Source organism: Apis mellifera, linkage group LG6 (genome assembly GCF_003254395.2).
Source record: "Apis mellifera strain DH4 linkage group LG6, Amel_HAv3.1, whole genome shotgun sequence".
In the NCBI taxonomy this organism is placed as follows: Eukaryota; Metazoa; Arthropoda; class Insecta; order Hymenoptera; family Apidae; genus Apis; species Apis mellifera.
The window spans coordinates 16,599,379-16,619,299 of record NC_037643.1 but is presented as its reverse complement, the minus strand read 5'-3'; the positions used below and the strand labels follow the sequence as shown (position 1 = coordinate 16,619,299).

The 19,921-nt window shown below is 20.3% G+C and overlaps 4 protein-coding genes across 6 annotated transcripts; 3 read left to right on the top strand and 1 right to left on the bottom strand.

The window, feature by feature from the left end:
- The first annotated feature begins 1,608 nt into the window (after nucleotides 1–1,608).
- LOC726883 (CD109 antigen) lies at nucleotides 1,609–12,837 on the top strand. 2 transcript variants are annotated; one of them, XM_026441482.1, is made up of 28 exons: nucleotides 1,609–1,833; nucleotides 3,559–3,634; nucleotides 3,832–4,024; nucleotides 4,104–4,328; nucleotides 4,397–4,647; nucleotides 5,451–5,609; nucleotides 5,684–5,855; nucleotides 5,987–6,181; nucleotides 6,264–6,365; nucleotides 6,499–6,632; nucleotides 6,707–6,827; nucleotides 6,920–7,063; nucleotides 7,154–7,273; nucleotides 7,352–7,406; nucleotides 8,201–8,423; nucleotides 8,984–9,101; nucleotides 9,186–9,372; nucleotides 9,450–9,610; nucleotides 9,732–9,870; nucleotides 10,140–10,258; nucleotides 10,329–10,468; nucleotides 10,545–10,764; nucleotides 10,868–11,248; nucleotides 11,408–11,572; nucleotides 11,735–11,910; nucleotides 11,989–12,160; nucleotides 12,233–12,335; nucleotides 12,525–12,837. In XM_026441482.1, exons 2-28 carry the CDS (start codon nucleotides 3,570–3,572, stop codon nucleotides 12,725–12,727), a joined length of 4,443 nt encoding a protein of 1,480 aa, XP_026297267.1. In that variant the 5' UTR covers nucleotides 1,609–1,833; nucleotides 3,559–3,569; the 3' UTR covers nucleotides 12,728–12,837. The 2 variants fall into 2 exon arrangements, with proteins under 2 accessions (XP_026297267.1, XP_026297268.1); XM_026441483.1 differs by lacking the exon at nucleotides 8,201–8,423 and adding an exon at nucleotides 7,649–7,784 and having other exon boundaries at nucleotides 1,610–1,833; nucleotides 12,525–12,836.
- A 524-nt stretch (nucleotides 12,838–13,361) lies between these two features.
- LOC412366 (NFU1 iron-sulfur cluster scaffold homolog, mitochondrial) lies at nucleotides 13,362–14,961 on the top strand. Its single transcript, XM_395826.7, has 4 exons — nucleotides 13,362–13,714; nucleotides 13,829–14,250; nucleotides 14,455–14,558; nucleotides 14,658–14,961. The coding sequence occupies exons 1-4, from the start codon at nucleotides 13,635–13,637 to the stop codon at nucleotides 14,877–14,879; spliced, it is 828 nt and encodes a 275-aa protein (XP_395826.2). The 5' UTR covers nucleotides 13,362–13,634; the 3' UTR covers nucleotides 14,880–14,961.
- Nucleotides 14,944–17,411, bottom strand: LOC409450 (guanine nucleotide-binding protein subunit beta-like protein). 2 transcript variants are annotated; one of them, XM_392962.7, is made up of 5 exons: nucleotides 17,198–17,409; nucleotides 16,369–16,577; nucleotides 15,877–16,083; nucleotides 15,582–15,692; nucleotides 14,944–15,306 (listed from the first exon to the last, which is right to left on the bottom strand). In XM_392962.7, exons 1-5 carry the CDS (start codon nucleotides 17,304–17,306, stop codon nucleotides 14,989–14,991), a joined length of 954 nt encoding a protein of 317 aa, XP_392962.1. In that variant the 5' UTR covers nucleotides 17,307–17,409; the 3' UTR covers nucleotides 14,944–14,988. The 2 variants fall into 2 exon arrangements, 1 of the variants encoding a protein (XP_392962.1); XR_411989.3 differs by lacking the exons at nucleotides 14,944–15,306; nucleotides 15,582–15,692 and having other exon boundaries at nucleotides 16,060–16,083; nucleotides 16,167–16,577; nucleotides 17,198–17,411.
- Nucleotides 17,412–18,212: 801 nt separating this feature from the next.
- LOC412367 (39S ribosomal protein L15, mitochondrial) lies at nucleotides 18,213–19,885 on the top strand. The gene is made up of 5 exons (XM_395827.7): nucleotides 18,213–18,457; nucleotides 18,656–18,810; nucleotides 19,065–19,230; nucleotides 19,300–19,459; nucleotides 19,531–19,885. The coding sequence occupies exons 1-5, from the start codon at nucleotides 18,359–18,361 to the stop codon at nucleotides 19,830–19,832; spliced, it is 882 nt and encodes a 293-aa protein (XP_395827.2). The 5' UTR covers nucleotides 18,213–18,358; the 3' UTR covers nucleotides 19,833–19,885.
- Nucleotides 19,886–19,921: the final 36 nt, after the last annotated feature.

Sequence of the window (19,921 nt, the reverse complement as noted above, 5' to 3'; positions counted from 1 at the left end):
TTATTTATTCATAAAATGAATCATAATGATAACTAGATATTTTGAAAAAAAAAATTATAATTATTTTTGATTTTGAAAATAAAATTTATATACATTAACTATCATTTACTAATCATTCTTTATCATGAATCATATTTCTTTTAATATAATACATTTTATTATTATATTATATTAAAGAGCAAATATATATGTTTTTATATTTATGAAAGCTATTTATTGAAGTTATTTTATTATAAAAAAAAAAAAAAATCACGTCAATGCACATTAAATGTAAGAATGTCATTTATGTAATATTGATTTACTATTTATCAAATATAGAGTATTTCACGAATAATGATACATAATAATACATCTGTGAAAAAAATAATTTTTTATGAAAAAATAAGTTGAAAATATAGAATAAAATTTTTTCATTTGAAATTTTATTTTCAAATAAATAAATACAAAAAATTTTCACAAGCAAAATTAATTCCCTATTAGATATAAATGAATTGATAAAAGATTGATAAACATATTAAAATAAATAAAAATAAATAAATTTTTTTCATATAAAAATTAATTTTCGATCAATGAAATTTGAAAATTCGCTAATTACATGACTTTTTCGATGTATAAGTTATTTAAGTTTTTTACAAAAATAAAAAATTTTATTTTATTTTTTCTTATTCATTTTTTCATGTAAAATCATTCCTTCCACAATTTTACCCGTCGATCTAATTCTATATAATATTCTACATAATATATATATATATATATATATATATATATATATATATATATATAGCACTGTTACTGCATTTGAAATTCCTACATATATTACTTATAATCTTTCAAAATTGTTTTTCTAATGTATTTAATTAACTTAATAATAAACAGTATCTATATATAAAATAGCGATATTTTCATTTTTTTTAATTTTTTTATATTTTAAATAATACTTACATAATACTGAAAAGAATGAATTTTGAAAGAATTAATAATTTTTTTTTGTTTTAAACATGACATACATTAAACTATGTTAGGAGTTTATATCAAGGTCGATAAATGAAATTTGGAAATTTTAAAATGACTAGCAATGATTAATAATCTGATTTGATTCTTTTAATTTTGTTTATAAAAACTTATTAATTTATATAACATTAATTTTTTACATTAAAAAATAAAGAAATATTAACATTACAAATAAATTAAATAAAATTAAAGAATTAATAAAAAAAAAAGAATAAAATAATGTAATGCCTTTTGTAATTTTTATAAAACTAAAAATTCCTCTCATTAAAAGATAGTATCATAAATTAATTTTAATAAATTTCTGAAAATGTATTCATTTATTATATATTATTTTATTTATTAATTTATTCAACAATATATAGAAAAATATAATTAAAGAAATACTGAACACTTACTTATTTTTCGATTTATTTTATTAATTTATAACTGATTTTAATAAATATTAAATGAGAGATTGTAACATTATGAAATATTATAAATTAATTTAATTCGTTAAATATATATTTTGCAATAAAATAATGAAAATTTATGCAAATAAACAATCAGAATTTATAGTAATAACTTGTTCTATAACGGTAAAAACGTAATAGACATATATAGCTGAAGTTTAGCAGCCAGAAGGAAGGGAAACTTGCGCTTGCCTACTTGTTTTCTTGGGACCATGATTGGTAATTCTTATTAGTATTCATCTAACTGTTGCATTGAAAACATTGATGCTTTAAGGTTTTCTGTATTTTCTTCTCTACTTTCTTTGAAAAAGAACCAGTGCTACCAGCGCTGGTAACAGCGTGACATCCTTGAAGTCTACAATCCTTTGACGTGGTGAGTCACAAATATTTTTTAAGATGACGTGATCTTATTGTAAATTATTTTTTTCATTTATATATTGAAAAAAATTATTGCAAATATTCTCTTTTAGTTAAAATTTTAATAATATAAAAATTTCTCTAATTTATTAATTAATAATAATATTTTTTGGATACGCAATTACTTTATAAAATTTATGTCAATATATTCATTAGATAGATAGGAGTTTGGAAACTTATAAAATGTAAACTATTGTACTACTTTCGAATCAAGTAATTCCGTTGACTAGACGATTCAAAAAAACATAATATAGATGACAGATGTATTTTTTTATATTTCTTTTTCTTAATATTTCTTATTTTTTGATAAAAAATAAAAAAAAATATTGAATAATATAAAATAATAAAAATATTACTAATATTTCGATGTATTTAAAAAAATTGTAATTAAAAAATATGTTTTAAATATATATTAAATAAAAATTGAATATTTTATAAAACAATTTCAAATTTTTTTTTAATTAATTTATGATAATGTTACATAATTTTATAAATAATTAACTTATTTTTAACTTATTTTTAAATATAAATATACCTTTGAATAATATAAAATAATAAAAATATTAATAATATTTCGATGTATTTTAAAAAATTGTAATTAAAAAATATGTTTTAAATATGTATTAAATAAAAATTGAATATATTTATAAAACAATTTCAAATTTTTTTAATTAATTTATGATAATGTCATAAATAATTAATTTAAATATAAATAATTAACTTATTTTTAATTTATTTTTAAATAAAAAAATATTTTATTTTTTTACACGAAAAAAAATTTAACAATTAATAATTTAAAGAAAAATTTAAATTTTATGTAGAAATTTTTTATATAGCAATCAAAAAATGATAGATTAAATGTTCAAGAAATTAATTTTGAAATAATTATAATAGATTATATTGAATATATTATAAATGAATATATGATATATTTAAATAATATAATTACATTAATAATATATGACATATTTAAATGATATAATAATATACTATATTATAAATTAATTATTATACATAAATATTTTGTAGATTTTGATATATATAAAATTATAAATCATTATGCTGATTTCTGTAATAAATTGTAATATAATTTTAAAAATTAAAAATTATAATTAATATTTATAATTAAAAATTATAAATCTATTATATGTATGTATTAAATATATAATTTATAAATAAACTTTTTATTTTTTTTTTAAACACTTTAATTATAAAATGTTTAATAATAAAACAATATTTTATAGAATAATTTTTTTCCAAATTTATTTATATTATTATATTATTATATTATAAATTATTAGATATTGAGAAAATAACATTATTTTGTTTTGAAGTTTTAATTTGGTTTTTCCTTAGTTTATATAATCATGCAAATAAATCACTTTATTGTTACAAGAGACTGCATAATTGCTGATGGAAAAACCAGTTTGATACTATATGTATTAATAATTACAAAATTATGTAATAAAATTATATCATCTATATTTATAGAATATTTACAGAATGTAGGAATTATAAAAATTTGCTTTAATCAAAATAATATAATTTTTTATCATTCATATGTTTTATTTGATTATTAGCAATAATATTTTATTGAATATTTTTAAATTATTTTAAATTTTAAACTTTAAACTTTAAGATATATTAATTAAAAAAATATAAGAAAAATTAAATTTTACAGATTCTATAAAAATGATTTGGCAGTGGTTCCATATTTTTTTTTTATCCTGCATAATATTAAATGTTACTGCAGAATCGTACGTATATATGAATTTTATTTATTTTATTAAAAATTGAATTAAAATAATATATTAAAATAAATATGATAAATATAGGTTACAAATATTATCAAATATTTTCTAAAATTAATAATCTAAAATATTTTGGTATTTTATATTATGAAATTTATGATATATTTTTAAAATGTATCACATTTTATGATATATTTTTTAAGATATTACAGTATAATAGCTCCAAAGGTAATACGAGCTGATTCTGAATATCATGTAGCTGTAAGTACTACTGGTGTATCAACACCATCAACAATATATATTGAATTGAATGGATTGCTTGATAATGGAGAAATATTCAATGTATCTCAAGTTATACGTGTACAGCCATATATGACAAGAATTTTACAATTTGAAGTAAATATATTTAAATTTTTTATAACTTTTTTATATTTTACATTTAATATTTATTTATTAGATTTTTTTTTTAACTTAGATTGGTGATATTATTCCTGGCAAATATCAATTAATTGCACGTGGTTTGTCAGGAATAGAATTTTCAAATTCTAAATCAATAGATTATGTTCTCAAAAGTTATTCAGTTTTTATTCAAACTGATAGAGCAATTTATAAACCAGGAAATAAAGTTATGTTTCGATGTATTTTATTAAATTCTAGACTTAGACCTACACTTGAAAGATTAGTAGATATTTATATTACAGTAAGTATTTTTAAACAAATAATATATATAACAAAACAAATTTTTGAATTTACATTACATCATTATAGGATGGAAAAGGAAATAGAATTAAGCAGTGGATTCGCCCACCTGTAACTCATGCAATTTTCAATGGAGAAATTGAACTATCTGAATTTCCAGTTTTAGGTACTTGGAAAATTACAGCTAATGTTGGAGATCAAACATTTGAAAAGGATTTTGAAGTTGCTGAATATGTATTACCTAATTTTGAAGTAACAATTGATGCTTCTAAACATTTTACATTTAAAGAATCAAAAATTACTGCAACAATTTATGCCAAGTAAGTGGATTCTAATAAATAAATAATTTATAATTTAATAAATACATAATTTTTCATAGTTTTCAAAAGTGTATCAAATTAGATTTAATTTATATCAGTTCCATAGCCATATCATTCATGTTATTTTTAATACATGATGTAATTATATTAATATTCGAATATTAAATTATCATTTAATTATTACTTTGTATAAAGCATTAATTTAATATCGTGTTTTTTATTGAACTTGATAAAATTTTTAATAAAACCATCATATTTTCTTATCCTAATATTTGGATATTTTATGATAAATAATAATAAAATTATGAAATATAATAATAAAATAATGAAATATATAACAAATAATATAATAAAAAAATATGAGATTAATATTTTATAATGTATTCTCTTTATTTGATAAAAATATATTCACACATTTAAAAGAATTTTTTTAATATATTATTAAATATATTATTAAATATATTATTATTATTATTATATATTATTGTTTTTTGATACTTTTCATCTCAATATATATTTATTATAATTATTTTTATATTTATTTTAAATGTGAATATATTTATTATATGAGATGATTTTTAATATATTTAAATTATAATTATTTATATTATTTCATATATTCTATATATTATAAGATTGAAATATTTAATAAGAATGAGATATTTAAAAAATATTTTTCTCATAGAAGATAATAAATTTCAAAAACAAAACATAGTTCAAATATTAATGTGAGTAACAGTATATAAATAATCTCTTAAAAAAATTTGACAAAAATTATTTATTTCAAAGTGCAAATCATTTAGGTATACTTATGGTAAACCAGTGAAAGGCGAAGCAACAATTACAGCTTATCCGGATATTTTTTCTGGTGTAATACAACCAATATATCAGCAACCTGTACGAAAAGTAATTCCTATAAATGGAAAAGTAATTGTTGATTTTGATATTTATAATGAATTAAAGTATGTATATTTTAATTTTGATAAATTATTAAAATATATTTTTTAAAAGAAAATACAAAAACTTTTGTTTATAGATTAACTGATGAATATGAAAGACCAGTCATGCTTGATGTTACAGTAGAAGAATCTTTAACTGGTAGAAGACAGAATACTTCTACACATATAACATTACATAAAAATAAATACACAATGGATTTAATAAAAACATCAGAATATTATAAACCAGGATTAAAATATACAGCATTTGTATGTAAATTTATCATATATAAATTATTATCATATATAAATTTAATATAATATTAATATAATATAAATTTAAATTTAAAAATATAAAATATGTAAAAAAAAATTTCTTCTTTTCTCTATTTCTCTTGTAGATAAAAATAACATATCATGATGGAACACCAGTAAGAGATAATAAAAATCCTGTTATAATAAAATATGGATATAGTTATGATAATCAGTCCATATATACAAATATTACTGGTATGTTGGATGAAAATGGAATGGTAAAATTGGATTTTTATCCACCAAAAACTAATCATAATATTTCTTATCCTTTAAATATTGAGGTAAAGTATTAAATATTAATATTAGTAATAAAAATAGTGATTTCTAATAATAAGTTATATTAAAAAATTGTTAATAAAATAGGCTCAATATTTAAATCTTTATGAATGGTTTCCATCAACAAATCAAGCTATGTCTCAAAATAATGAATATATACAAGCTATTTTGAAAACTGAAAAACCTATGGTATGATCATTTTTATTTCATTATTTTATATAAGTTATTCTAAATATTTATATAAAAATTAATATTAAATATAATAGATATAATATATTTTAAATATAATATAAAAATTAAATATATTAAATATGATTTATAGGTTAATCAAGATATAGAAATTGAAGTCAATTCTACAATTCCATTGAAATATATTAATTATGAAATATTTGGACGTGGTGATATATTGGATGCAGGTTCTATATATGTTCAAAATAAACATACAACAAATTTTAAGTAAATATTTATTAATTTCTAAATATAAAATAATTCATATATTATATTATAAAACTTACATGAAAATATTTTAGATTCTTAGCGACATATGTTATGGCTCCTACTGCACATGTAATTGTATATTATGTAGGAAATGATGGTGAAGTCATTGCAGATGCTTTAGATGTAGAATTAGAAGGAGTACTTCAAAATTTTGTAAGTTAATTTAAAGAATTTAAGAAAAGTTATAATAAAAATTGTAATAAATTATCTTTAATAATCTTAAATATTAATATTCTTTTTTTAAGGTTGATATTAAAATGGCACCTAAAGAAGTTGCACCAGGAGAAAATGTTAATTTAATTATTACATCAAAACCAAATTCATATATTGGATTATTAGGTGTAGATCAAAGATCTCTTCTATTAAAATCTGGCAATGATATTTCATATGTATGTAATAAATAAACGATTTATATTAAATTTTTATTAAATTTTATATTATAATTATAAATAATTGCAATATATTTTAATTATTTATAGGAACAAGTATATAAAGAATTAAAATCATATGATAATGCACATGAATCACCTTATACAAATTCCATTTTTGATCGATATTTATGGAGTCCTGGTTCAGCTACAGCAAAAGATGTTTTCAGAGTAAATAAATTAATCATTTCCTCTAGATTTATTTTTGTTTTATTATTTTGTAATAATAATATGAAATTTTTGATATAGGAAAGTGGTGCTATTATCATAACAAATGGATATGTTCATGAAAATTTACCCATTAGTAAGTAAATTCTTTTCTATATGGCTTATTAATATTATTACTAATATTAATTTATCTTTCCTTTACATGTGATACTAAATATTTTCTAATACCATAACATATTAGTCATTGATATTTTATTTATTTGTAATGTAGAATGAGAAAAATATTCTCAAATCTAATTTTTCATGTAATACTTACTATCACATCTTTAGTTAATCAAATTAGGTATTTATCAGTTAACAAGGCTTATGTCTGTATAGTATACTACAGATCTGCTGTAGCGTTCGCCTTTCCATCAGCTGCTGGAAGTTTCAGTTCAATTGCATTGCCATCAAAGAAGACGAAAGTACGCAAGAATTTCCCTGAAACTTGGCTTTGGCAAACGCTTGATGCTGGGTAATGCCATTGAAAATTTTTACTTGCTAAAAATACTTTTTTTATCATTAAAACAAAGCTATTAATATAACTCGTTGAATAGACATAAATATTACCAAGTGTTAACTATCTAAACATACTATATCATTTTAACTAAATTACTAATATTTATTTAATAATTGCTTTATGTGCTATGGTGATGAATTTATTATAACTCATATTTCATTTTCTGCTATTTAATCATTTAATATTATATCCTATATACAATATAAAAAAATATATAAATTATCATCATCATAATATAATTGAAAATATAAAAAATAAGATATTTTAAATGAAATATAATAAGAAATTAAATTTTTGTGATAGTGTTACATTGCTTTTTTTTATTCCCTTGGTTGTGCTGATATAATACAATGTATAGAATTGGATTACAGAACAACCGGGAATACTGGAAGGTAGAATAACAGGCTCACCTCATGGAGCATCCACACTTCGACCAGACCTTGGTCCACCTGTTATGCACAAACTAGCAACAAGACCACCATTGGCAGGTCCTTATGCCTTCTCTCGCATCCCACCTCCTGTATGGAATAAGCCCCGTGTTTTCCTAATGCATGACATCTTAAACACTTGGCTTTTTACAAACTTCTCTGCAGGGTATTTATTTCATATACTTTCAATTTATGAAGCTTTATGTACATGCTTTGTATACATTGTTTGACAAATGACATTCATGGATCATATGATATGGATTATCATGCTTTATTTTGTACAAAATATTTCTATATAAATCAAAGCTGGAATATTCTGGGTATTCTGATATAACTAGTATACATAGTCATTAATATAGTATAATATATTATTGCTAATTTCAAATCATTCAAATTATATTTTATTATTCTTCAATCATTTATTTCTTTCATATTTTATAAAAAAAAATTGCTTAATTTTTTAATGACGCATTCAAATCTTTAAAATATATTTATTAGCAAAATTTATTTATTTATTTTACATATAGGATACATATAGTTATACATTTTTATAAACAAATATATTATATTATAAATAATTTCTTTATTAATCAAAAAATATTAAATTTATATTACAATACATGCTTATAGATTCAATAGAAATGTTATCTTTTTATATTTAATTTATTATATTTAAATATTTTAAAAATAGGACTAAAATAAAAATTAACTATAAATTAAAAATAGGCATGAGGGAAAAAATGAGCTGAAAAGAAATGTACCTGATTCGATTACATCATGGGTGCTTACTGCATTTTCTGTAAATGATGTTCATGGATTAGGTCTTATAAAAGAACCACAAAAGGTAATATAAAGAGATTATATAAATTATAATAATTCAAAAATTTAATTAATATAAATATAAAAAGCAAGATTTATCTTTTTTCAGTTGAAAGTTTTTAGACCATTTTTCATCGCAATGGATCTTCCTTATTCCGTGATCCGAGGCGAAATTGTTGCAATTCAAATCGTAGTATTTAATTATATGAATAAAAATGTTGTAGCTGAAGTTTTATTAACAAATGAAGGCCAATTTGATTTTGCAGAAATATCTAATGAAATTCAAGATGTACCAAGTAAAATTAAAATATTATAATATACATTTTGTATAATTCATATATTTAAAACAAATAAATTATTAAAAATTTTCTAGAATTAGAATTATATCGTAAGAAGAAAGTTGAAGTAAAAGCTAATTCTGGAAGTAGTATATCCTTTATGATTATTCCACGAGAATTGGGATACATTACAATTAAAGCAACTGCAAATAGTATATTAGCTGGAGATAGTGTTAATCGTAAACTTCTTGTTAAGGTAAGTTATATTTCATACAATTTTTTATATAGTTTCTCTTTTATTGAAAATAAACTTTACCATTCACTTTATTTACTATTATATCAATTGAAAGTAAACCTCAATTTTTTTATTAATGTAGGCTGAAGGAGAAACGCAATATGTAAACAGAGCAACTTTCTTAGATCTTAGAAATACAAAAAGTACATCAATTAATGTCACAATTGATATACCCAAAAATGCTGTACCAGGTTCAGAACATATTGAAATATCTGCAGTAGGTAATGCTATAAAGTTATTAAAATTCATTATTAGATTTAAATAATATTTTCTTATATAATTTTTTATAATTATAGATTATAATTATAGATTATAATTATGATTATATCGATTACAATATTACATATTGATTTATATAATACATTTTAATATAATTTTTAATCTCATTTTTTTTCCTGATTTTTTAAATATTTAGTACTTGGAAAAAACATTTTATACTTTAAAAAAGTTACTGTTTAATTATATTAATATTAAATTTTATTTTTATTAGGTGATATTTTGGGTCCAAGCATTTTGAATTTAGCAAATTTAATCAAAATGCCATCTGGTTGTGGGGAACAAAATATGTTAAATTTTGTTCCAAACATAATGATATTAAATTATCTCAAAGTAAGTATGATATGTATATAATTATGATAAAAATGATTTCTAAAAGTTTATTTATATTAAAATTATATAGAATACAAATCAATTAACACAAGCAGTGCAAAACAAAGCTCTTAGATATATGGAAATAGGTTATCAAAGAGAATTAACTTATAGACATAATGATGGATCATTTAGTGCATTTGGCATGTCTGATAGCAGTGGAAGTACATGGTATATATAAATATTTAATTTATAATTTTACTATATTTATAAATAATTGTAACATATTATATATTTTAATTATTAGGCTTACAGCATTTGTTGCAAAAGCTTTTAAACAAGCTGCTGCATATATTCCAATTGAAGATAGAATAATAGATGAAGCTTTGCAATGGTTATCAAATAATCAAGCTCCTAATGGAAGTTTTCCTGAAGTAGGAAAAGTTAGTCATCGAGACATGCAAGGTGGAGCTGCAAAAGGTCTTACATTGACAGCATTTACTCTTATTGCTTTCCTTGAAAATGCAGTAAGTATAATTTATTTAATATTATGAAAAAAAATTAAATTTAAGTTTTATAATAAAGTTTATAATAAAATAATAAAAAATATAATATATCATTATAATATAGAATACAAATGGAAGATATAGAAACACAATAAATAAAGGAATTGATTATATCGTTCGTAACATAAATGATTTAGATGATGCTTATGCTTTAAGTATATGCACATATGCCTTAAATTTAGCAAAACATCCATATGAGAATACAGCATTTAATTTGCTAGAATCTAAAGCTATGACCAAAGAAGATATAAAATGGTGGAATAAACCGATACCAGTAAATGATAAAAATCCGTGGTATTATTCTCTACCACGATCTATTGACGTTGAAATGACATCTTACTCTTTATTAACTTATTTAGAGCGTAATTTAATCGCTGATTCCATACCTGTAATGAAGTGGCTGGTAAAACAAAGAAATGCAGAAGGGGGTTTTGCGTCTACACAGGTAAATATCAAAAATATTAAATTGTATGAATTTAAAAATATGATAATCATAGTATAATTGAACAGAAAGTAATTTTATGTAAAAAATAAAAGAAGATTTAACATAATATTTTTTTATATATATTATGTGTTATATTTTATTTTCTATTCTAATTTTTAGGATACGGTAATTGGAATCCAAGCTTTGGCAAAGTTAGGTGAAAAATTAATAACAAAAAATAATGATATACAGAATAATAATATTTCTGTAACATTTGCATATGAAGAAGGACAAAATCAAATGAATATAAATTCTGATAATTCCATGATACTTCAAAAACAAATGGTAAGTTTAAACTATAATTTATTAATAACATATTAATAACTGATTTTCTTGCTAGAAAACAAAATTACAAACAGGAATTAAAATAAAAATTTTCTATATATACTTTATTAAGAATATTCATAATGAATATTATGATTATATATATATTTATTATTTTTTAAGTTATCAAGAAAAACAAGATTAGTTAATATAACAGCTACTGGAAATGGATTTGTTTTGGTTCAAGTTACATACCAATACAATTTAAATGTAACTGGAGCATGGCCACTCTTCACTTTAGATCCGCAAGTAGATAAAAATTCCAATGCTAATCATTTACAACTTTCAATTTGTTCTGGGTATATTATATTTTATATAAATATTTTATTAAAAAAATTATATTTATTGTATATTTAAAGCAAAATATGCCCTATTAGATTTGTGCCAACTAAAGAAGCAAATGAAAGTAATATGGTTGTGATGGAAGTCAATTTGCCTTCTGGTTTTACTGTAGATAAGGAATCATTACCTAGCCTCGAAGTATCACAAAATGTAAAACGAGTAGAAACTAAAAACGGAGATACAATCGTAATATTATATTTTGATGAGGTATAAAAAAAATATAAATATAATATAAATATTTGTTATTAAGCAATCTGAAATTACAATATAAATTTATAGATGAGCAGACAAGAATATTGTCCTACAGTATCTGCATTCAGAACACATAAAGTAGCAAAACAGAAACCAGTACCAGTTACTATATATGATTATTATGATTCATGTAAGTTATTTAAATATTAAATATATTATTTTATAATTTATTCAATTAATTATCTTATTTCATATCAGAATAAGTTATTTTTAATTTTAATTTATTATTTTTACTATATTATTTATCTTATAAATTTTAATTTTAGTTAAATTATTAATAATTAATTAATTTATTAATAATTTTATATAATATGTTTAGCAAGAAGAGCAAGAGTATTTTATGAACCACGAAAAGCTACTCTTTGTGATATATGTGAAGATGAAGATTGTGAAGATTTATGTGTTTCGCAACCTGGTAAACAAAAAGATTTATCACAATCCAGTGCTTCATGTTTATCAACTTGTATATATCTATACTCATTATTTACTTCATTTTATATTATATACTTTGGTTATTTGTAATTTTATATATTTTTTAAAATTTTACATAAAAATTTTGTATAAACAATTTATAACCAAAGTACATTACATACAAATATCAAGCTTTTTCTATGTAAAATATTATAATCTATTTAAATAATTATAATTTAAATTTTGAATAATTTAATCTTGAGTCATTTCAAATTAATATTCAAAATTTTTTAATAATCTTGTTTTAATTTATATTATATATTTTATATATAAATTTAATTAAAAATATAATACTTTATTCTATTAAACTTTCTAATATTTTAATATTTTTATTGTATTCTGATATTTTTGTATTAGATATTCTTAAAAATATTCTTTATATATATTTATATGTATTAATAATACATTAATTTTTTTATTTATTTATAAATAAAATTCTGAATAAAATACAATAATAGAAATTTTTTCTTTCCATTTATTATATTTTTAATAATATTTATAATAATTTTAATTAATTGAAAAAATTCTACATATAATTATATAAGTTAATAATGTTTATATAATAATATTAATTATATATATAAAGATATTAATTATTACAATCATAAATTTAAATAAATGTTTATTTTATTATTTATTTTTTGTATTCTATATCATACTTATTATTATTCTATATTATTTACTTGTCATTTACATAACCTTATAAAATTAGAAAGGATGCTTGTTGTCTACAAATTATATATATTAATAAAATTCTGTTAATCAATAACGTCATATCCGTTAATATATGTTGCAATAGCAACATAAAATTGCATAAATAATAAAAATACTTTCTTTATATATTAATAAACGAAAATAAATTAAAAACAAACGTGAACAAGAAATAGAAGCGTATAATACGATATAACCTTAAAATTTATATAATGGTAACAATGAAAAATAATTTATTATAAAAATAATGGATAAAATTTTAATATACACATTACACATTAGTCGACGATTAGCATGTACATCTTCTGCAATATATCAATATTCAAAGTAAGTTAATAAATTTATTATTAAAAATAAATACAAAATGTAAACAAATAGTTAATTAAATATAAATAAATTAATATTATAAAACTGTTAATGATTTATATTACTATATTACAGAATTTTTAAAAATTGTACTGTACGTATGTATACAAGCTATAATAATCGTTTATTGAAATCATGTTTGCTTCCTATCACAAAATCAGTTAATATTATGCAAAAACGTACAATGTTCATACAAACACAAGATACACCAAATCCTAATAGTCTAAAATTTTTACCTGGAGTTAAAATATTAGAACAAGGCCAAACTAAGGATTTTCCCAATGCTATAGATGGATATTGCTCACCACTTGCAAAAATGTTATTTCGTATTGATGGTGTGAAATCAGTATTTTTTGGTCCTGATTTTATTACAATAACAAAAGCTGATGAAGATGTAGAGTGGAAATTATTAAAGCCAGAAATATTTGCTGTTATAATGGATTTCTTTGCATCTGGTTTACCTGTATTAACTGATGAACAACCTGCAGCAGATACTCGTAAAATTCTTTTGTTTTTATATATAAAATAATTTATTTAAAAAAAATGATTAAATAATTTATATATTTATAAATAATATTTTATATATTTCTCAATTTTAGTAATTTATGAACAAATTATTAAATTATTAAAATATATTTCACATATATTTAAAAATATATTAAAATTTTTATTTTTATAATTAATGATTCTTTTTTTTACAGAAATTAGTGATGATGATAGTGAAATAGTACAAATGATAAAAGAGTTATTAGATACTCGAATACGACCAACAGTACAAGAAGATGGTGGTGATATTGTATTTATGGTATGTAATACATTTTCTCTTTTGTTGACTTAAATTTTTGATTGATAAAATTACAAATATTATATAGAGTTATATTATGAATTATATTTTGGATTATAGGGTTTCGAAGAAGGTATAGTAAAATTAAAAATGCAAGGTTCCTGTACAAGTTGCCCAAGTTCAGTGATTACTTTAAAGAATGGAGTCCAAAATATGATGCAATTCTATATTCCAGAAGTTCTTGGAGTAGTACAAGTTGAAGATGAAACTGATCAAATTGCAAAGAAAGAATTTGAAAAATTTGAAGAAAAAATTAAAAATACTAAAACTAATGAAAAATAGACTTAATTAGTGTTTAATGATATTTTAAAAAAAACATATATATGCATATAAATAAATTAAACAATTATTTTTTCGTTTCTTATTTTTATTTTATTTTAATTTAAAGCACTTAACGGCTAGTCACAGAAACTTGCCAGACACGGATAGTATTGTCTGAGTAACCAGCAAAGAGTGTTTGTCCATCAGTAGACCATGCTAAAGATAAACAATGGGGTGGTTCTGCTTTACTTGTTGCAGATACAACTTCTGGTTTTAATTCTTCAACCATCTCTTTGGTTTCAAGATCCCATATTTTGATCCAAGGTCCAAATGCGGCACAGAGCCAATAGCGATTAGGACTAAAGCACAAAGCTGTTATAATATCATTGTGATCCAAGGTATGAAGATGTTTTCCATCATTCAAATCCCATAACATAGCCTTACAATCCTATAAATAAAAAAATTAATTTTTTGAAAAATATATAAATATATATGTAAAATAATTTTTAATATAGCAACTTAATTACATTTAATTTATGATAGCATTATATAAATATAAATTTTAAATATTGATTTTACAGATAATTTTGTAATTTCATTGAAGAAACAAAATTAAAATGATTCATTGAAAAAAATAAAAAAAATCATCCATTATTTTAACGTTAAAAATATGCTTTTTCTACAAAAAAGTATAACATTGTAAAACATTTTTTTAACATATACCTTGCCACCAGAAGCACAAAGCGAACCATCAGGTGACACAGTAACTGTATTAAGATACCCAGTATGTCCACAATGATTGATTTTTAATCTGCAGTTTGTTAAATTCCATACCTACAAATCATTTTATAATAACTATTTAAAAAAAGAAATAATTAAAATTTTATTAAATAATTTATAATTAATTTTCATAATCAGTCCCATATCCGCACACATTCATGAATATCATGTTCAATAAATATATATACATCATATAATGAATCATAAAAAATATGAATATTTTAAACAATTAATATACCTTGACTAATTTATCCCAACCTGCAGAAACAATAATGGGATTTGAATGGTTTGGCGAAAAACGTACACAACTGACCCAGTCTGTGTGCCCATCATCTTGAATAGTATACTTGCATTCAGCTAAAGTATTCCATAATTTAATTGTTTTATCTCGAGAACCAGAGACAATTTGACGGTTATCCACAGAAAAGGCAACACTTAAGACATCCTGTTAACATAACATTTAATTTTTATAGTTAATTTATTATCAATAATATAATTTTGCATATCAAAAATGTGATTAATACTTACAATACTATATATTTAATTGCCCACCTCTTCTATTTATTAAATATAAAAAAAAAAATATATAAAAAAAAGCTTCAGTATATTCCTAAACATTCATACAGTTACATCTTTTGCCAATAGCATTCAATAAAAAAAAATTAAAAAAAAAAAAAGCTTCCATATATTTCATGAGGAGTGACGATAGATCAGAAGAAAAATTTCACACCTTGGTATGATCTTCGAATCTTCGTGTGGTACGACCTGCAGCCAAATCCCAAAGGCGAAGAGTTTTGTCCCACGAACCAGACAGAGCATAATTACCATCAGATGATAGAACTACATCACTAATAAAATGAGAATGACCATACAAGCGTTTTTGAGGAATACCATAATTAGCTTCGTCACGTGTTAATTTCCACACAATCAAAGTTTTATCTATAAATGAAATGTACAAATTTTAAAAATAAATTTTTTGGTCATATATAAAATTAATTTCTTTTAAATATAAATGAATAAAAAATAAAATCAAATATATATACAAAAATTATTTTAATATTATAAAATAAATATATATAATTATAATAAAATAAAATAGATTATAGAAATAAAAAAAACTATTATATTCATTTTATAATTAATATTATATATTAATATCATAATCATTTTTTCACTTAACACAATCCAAGCCAATATCAAGCAATACATCTATAATATGATACTACATGAAAAAGTATAAAAAAAAGAAACAAGAAAATAAAAGTGTCTAAAACTATTTCAAATAATTTTTTATTATAAAATAATTTGATTAATTATACTTGAAAAATGAAAGTATTTTAATTTTTTTTTTTGTTTTATTTATTTTATCTTAATTTTGTGAACAGATAAGTAATATAAATACATATAAAAATTATATTACATAAAAATTTTAAGAAATAATTACATAAATTATAATTTTATACATATTTCTATATATAACTAAAACTATTTCATTATAGGATACTTTATAGAAATTATTTAATTAGATTACACGAGAAATTACTGTTTATTCTATTTACCTCGTGAAGAAGATAATATCATATCTGGATATTTTGGATTTGTAGCGATTTGGGTAACCCATCCATTGTGTCCCCGAAGTGTACCTCTTAATTGAAGAGTTTCAGTCATTTTACGATCGTTTTAAAATATTTTACGTTATAGATTCAAACAGATTCCGTTCTACGATCCACATCCAACAACACGTTGAACGAAAAGAACGATGAACCTCTCCTTTTCAAATATGTATATTATCATGACTTATATCTTTCATAGATGTGTAACTTATATATATAAAATATAAATCTTAAAGTATATGCATAATATATATATATATTAGGAAATTTTAAATATTTCATTGAATAATTTTTAGTAAAGTTTAAATATATCTTAATATAACTTAAATTAATATAATGTATCAATATTATTAAATTTATTTTAATATAAAATTATATTTATATTATAAATATAAAATTTTATTTTCTTTTTTAAATGTTTATATTTGAGATCATTTTATTATCTATCAATAAAAAATAATATTAACATTTCAAAAAAGATAACATATATTTTAATAATTTAATATTATGTAAAACAATTATATCAAATTTAATACATTAATTATAGTAGAATGCCTTTTAATCAATATAAATTCTCAAAAGAGACCTTAGCTCAGTTAAATGAATAATTAATTAATTGGATAGTATCCAACAATATCATTTATAAATTGTAAATAAAATATATATGTGTACAGATATGCATAATATTTCTTATTTATATTTAAAATTTAGATGTATATTATATTATACATATAATATTATCAATATTATATATTAACAAATATAAATAAATTATATTTATATATATTATAAAAAATCACAATCTATTTCTATCAATCAATTAAAATAAGATTTGAAATTTATTATATTATATACTAAATTTAATACTTATATATTAAATATTAATATTATATATAAATAATTTACTATATTAAAGAAATTGATAGTAGAGTATTAAAAATAAATTATATGAAAACCAGCCTTGTAATATGGATGTTTAATATTAAGGTTATGTATTTTAAAGTGCAACCAAATTAGAAAAAAATAAATGAACATAAATCTTATAAATATTATTATTGCTTAAAAAAGTAAGAAAATTTTAACGAAATAATAAAAATTTATTAAATAATGGCTAAACAAGGAAAAGATTTAGCATTGTCAATGTTGCGAACGTTACCGAGACTATCTTTAAATAATATTCGAGATAATCCTGGTGCAAGAAAACCTGTTAGTATTATTTTTAATATTATATTTAATATATTCAAAATTAAATTTTATATAAATATTTGAATATTTTTATTTTGGTATTTTATTTTTGTAGAGATTTAATTTAAATCCCATTGCTTAAATAAATATAATATTTTTTTTACAAATATATAATCATTACATTTAATGATTATTCTAAAAATTATATATTTCTAACAGTCAAAACGTGGTAGAGGTCAACATGGTGGAGATAAACATGGAGCTGGTAATAAAGGTTCAGGTCAAAGACAGAATTTTATGAGACCTGGATATGAAACTGGAAATAATCCATTTTATCTTAGATTTAGTTATGAACCATATTATAAAGGACATCAGTAAGTTATATATTATATGACATTATATATAATAAATAATATGTATATTAAGAATTTTTTTTATATATTATAACTTTTTATATTTCTTTATATATTTTTTATATTTATAATTTGGATTTAAAATTATTTTATATTAACTTAAAGAAAAAAAAGAAATTAATAATAGATTTATTTTTGTATCAATTATATTAATTATAGATTATTGAAATATAAAATGAGATACATCATATAATCTTATTTTATTGATGTTATAGTTTAAGAAGAGAATATCCTCCTTTATCTCTACAAAAATTACAATTATATATTGATACAAATAGAATAGATCCATTCAAACCTATTGATTTTGTATCTATAATCAATACTGGATTATATGATTTTAAAATAGAATGGAAACATGCAGGTATTCATCTTACAGATGAGGTATTACAATTGAATATTAAATATTATGTTTAGTTTAAAATAAAAGTTATACTTTGATATTATTTTTAGGGCTCTGATAATTTTAAAGCAAAAGTAAATATAGAAGTACAATGGGCTAGTGAACCTGTAATTGCAGCAATTGAAAGAAATGGTGGTACTATTACTACTGCTTATTATGATACTAATTCTTTATTTGCAATGCAGGATGTTGAAAGATTTTTTACTACTGGTAAATTTTTAATGTATATTATAAATAAAAACAATAATTGGTAATATATTTAAATTATTTTTATAATTTAGGAGAACCAATACCACGCAGATTATTACCTCCAACAGATTGTTTAGAATATTATATGAGTGCAGCAACAAGAGGATATTTAGCAAGTCCTGAAGAAATTTCTCATGAACGTTTGATTTTATCTCAAAAATATGGTTATGAATTACCAAAAATTGAAGATGATCCTGATTATGAAATGCTTATAGAACGTAAAGATCCTAGACAATTATTCTATGGTCTTTCACCTGGTTGGGTTGTTAGTCTTAAAGACAAAGCAATTCTTAAACCTAAAGCTGAATATCTTAAGAAATTTTATTCAAGTTAAAGTATTTATTTGTAAAATGTATTTAGTAAATAAATGAATAACTTTTAAAATAATATATATACAAAACAATTTTTAAAGTAAAAATTAAG

Excerpts from the sequence above, each read along its gene's own strand:
- LOC726883 (XM_026441482.1), top strand. The coding sequence starts at position 3,570 with ATGATTTGGCAGTGGTTCCATATTTTTTTTTTATCCTGCATAATATTA. Across the intron at positions 6,828-6,919 it reads AAGGAGTACTTCAAAATTTT|GTTGATATTAAAATGGCACC; the intron begins GTAAGTTAATTT and ends TCTTTTTTTAAG. Across the intron at positions 11,249-11,407 it reads GGGGTTTTGCGTCTACACAG|GATACGGTAATTGGAATCCA; the intron begins GTAAATATCAAA and ends TCTAATTTTTAG.
- LOC412366 (XM_395826.7), top strand. The coding sequence starts at position 13,635 with ATGGATAAAATTTTAATATACACATTACACATTAGTCGACGATTAGCA. Across the intron at positions 13,715-13,828 it reads GCAATATATCAATATTCAAA|AATTTTTAAAAATTGTACTG; the intron begins GTAAGTTAATAA and ends ACTATATTACAG. Across the intron at positions 14,559-14,657 it reads GTGGTGATATTGTATTTATG|GGTTTCGAAGAAGGTATAGT; the intron begins GTATGTAATACA and ends TTTGGATTATAG.
- LOC409450 (XM_392962.7), bottom strand. The coding sequence starts at position 17,306 with ATGACTGAAACTCTTCAATTAAGAGGTACACTTCGGGGACACAATGGA. Across the intron at positions 16,084-16,368 it reads GATTCGAAGATCATACCAAG|GATGTCTTAAGTGTTGCCTT; the intron begins GTGTGAAATTTT and ends TTATGTTAACAG. Across the intron at positions 15,693-15,876 it reads GTTGGGATAAATTAGTCAAG|GTATGGAATTTAACAAACTG; the intron begins GTATATTAATTG and ends AATGATTTGTAG.
- LOC412367 (XM_395827.7), top strand. The coding sequence starts at position 18,359 with ATGGCTAAACAAGGAAAAGATTTAGCATTGTCAATGTTGCGAACGTTA. Across the intron at positions 18,811-19,064 it reads CCATATTATAAAGGACATCA|TTTAAGAAGAGAATATCCTC; the intron begins GTAAGTTATATA and ends TTGATGTTATAG. Across the intron at positions 19,460-19,530 it reads TGAAAGATTTTTTACTACTG|GAGAACCAATACCACGCAGA; the intron begins GTAAATTTTTAA and ends TTTATAATTTAG.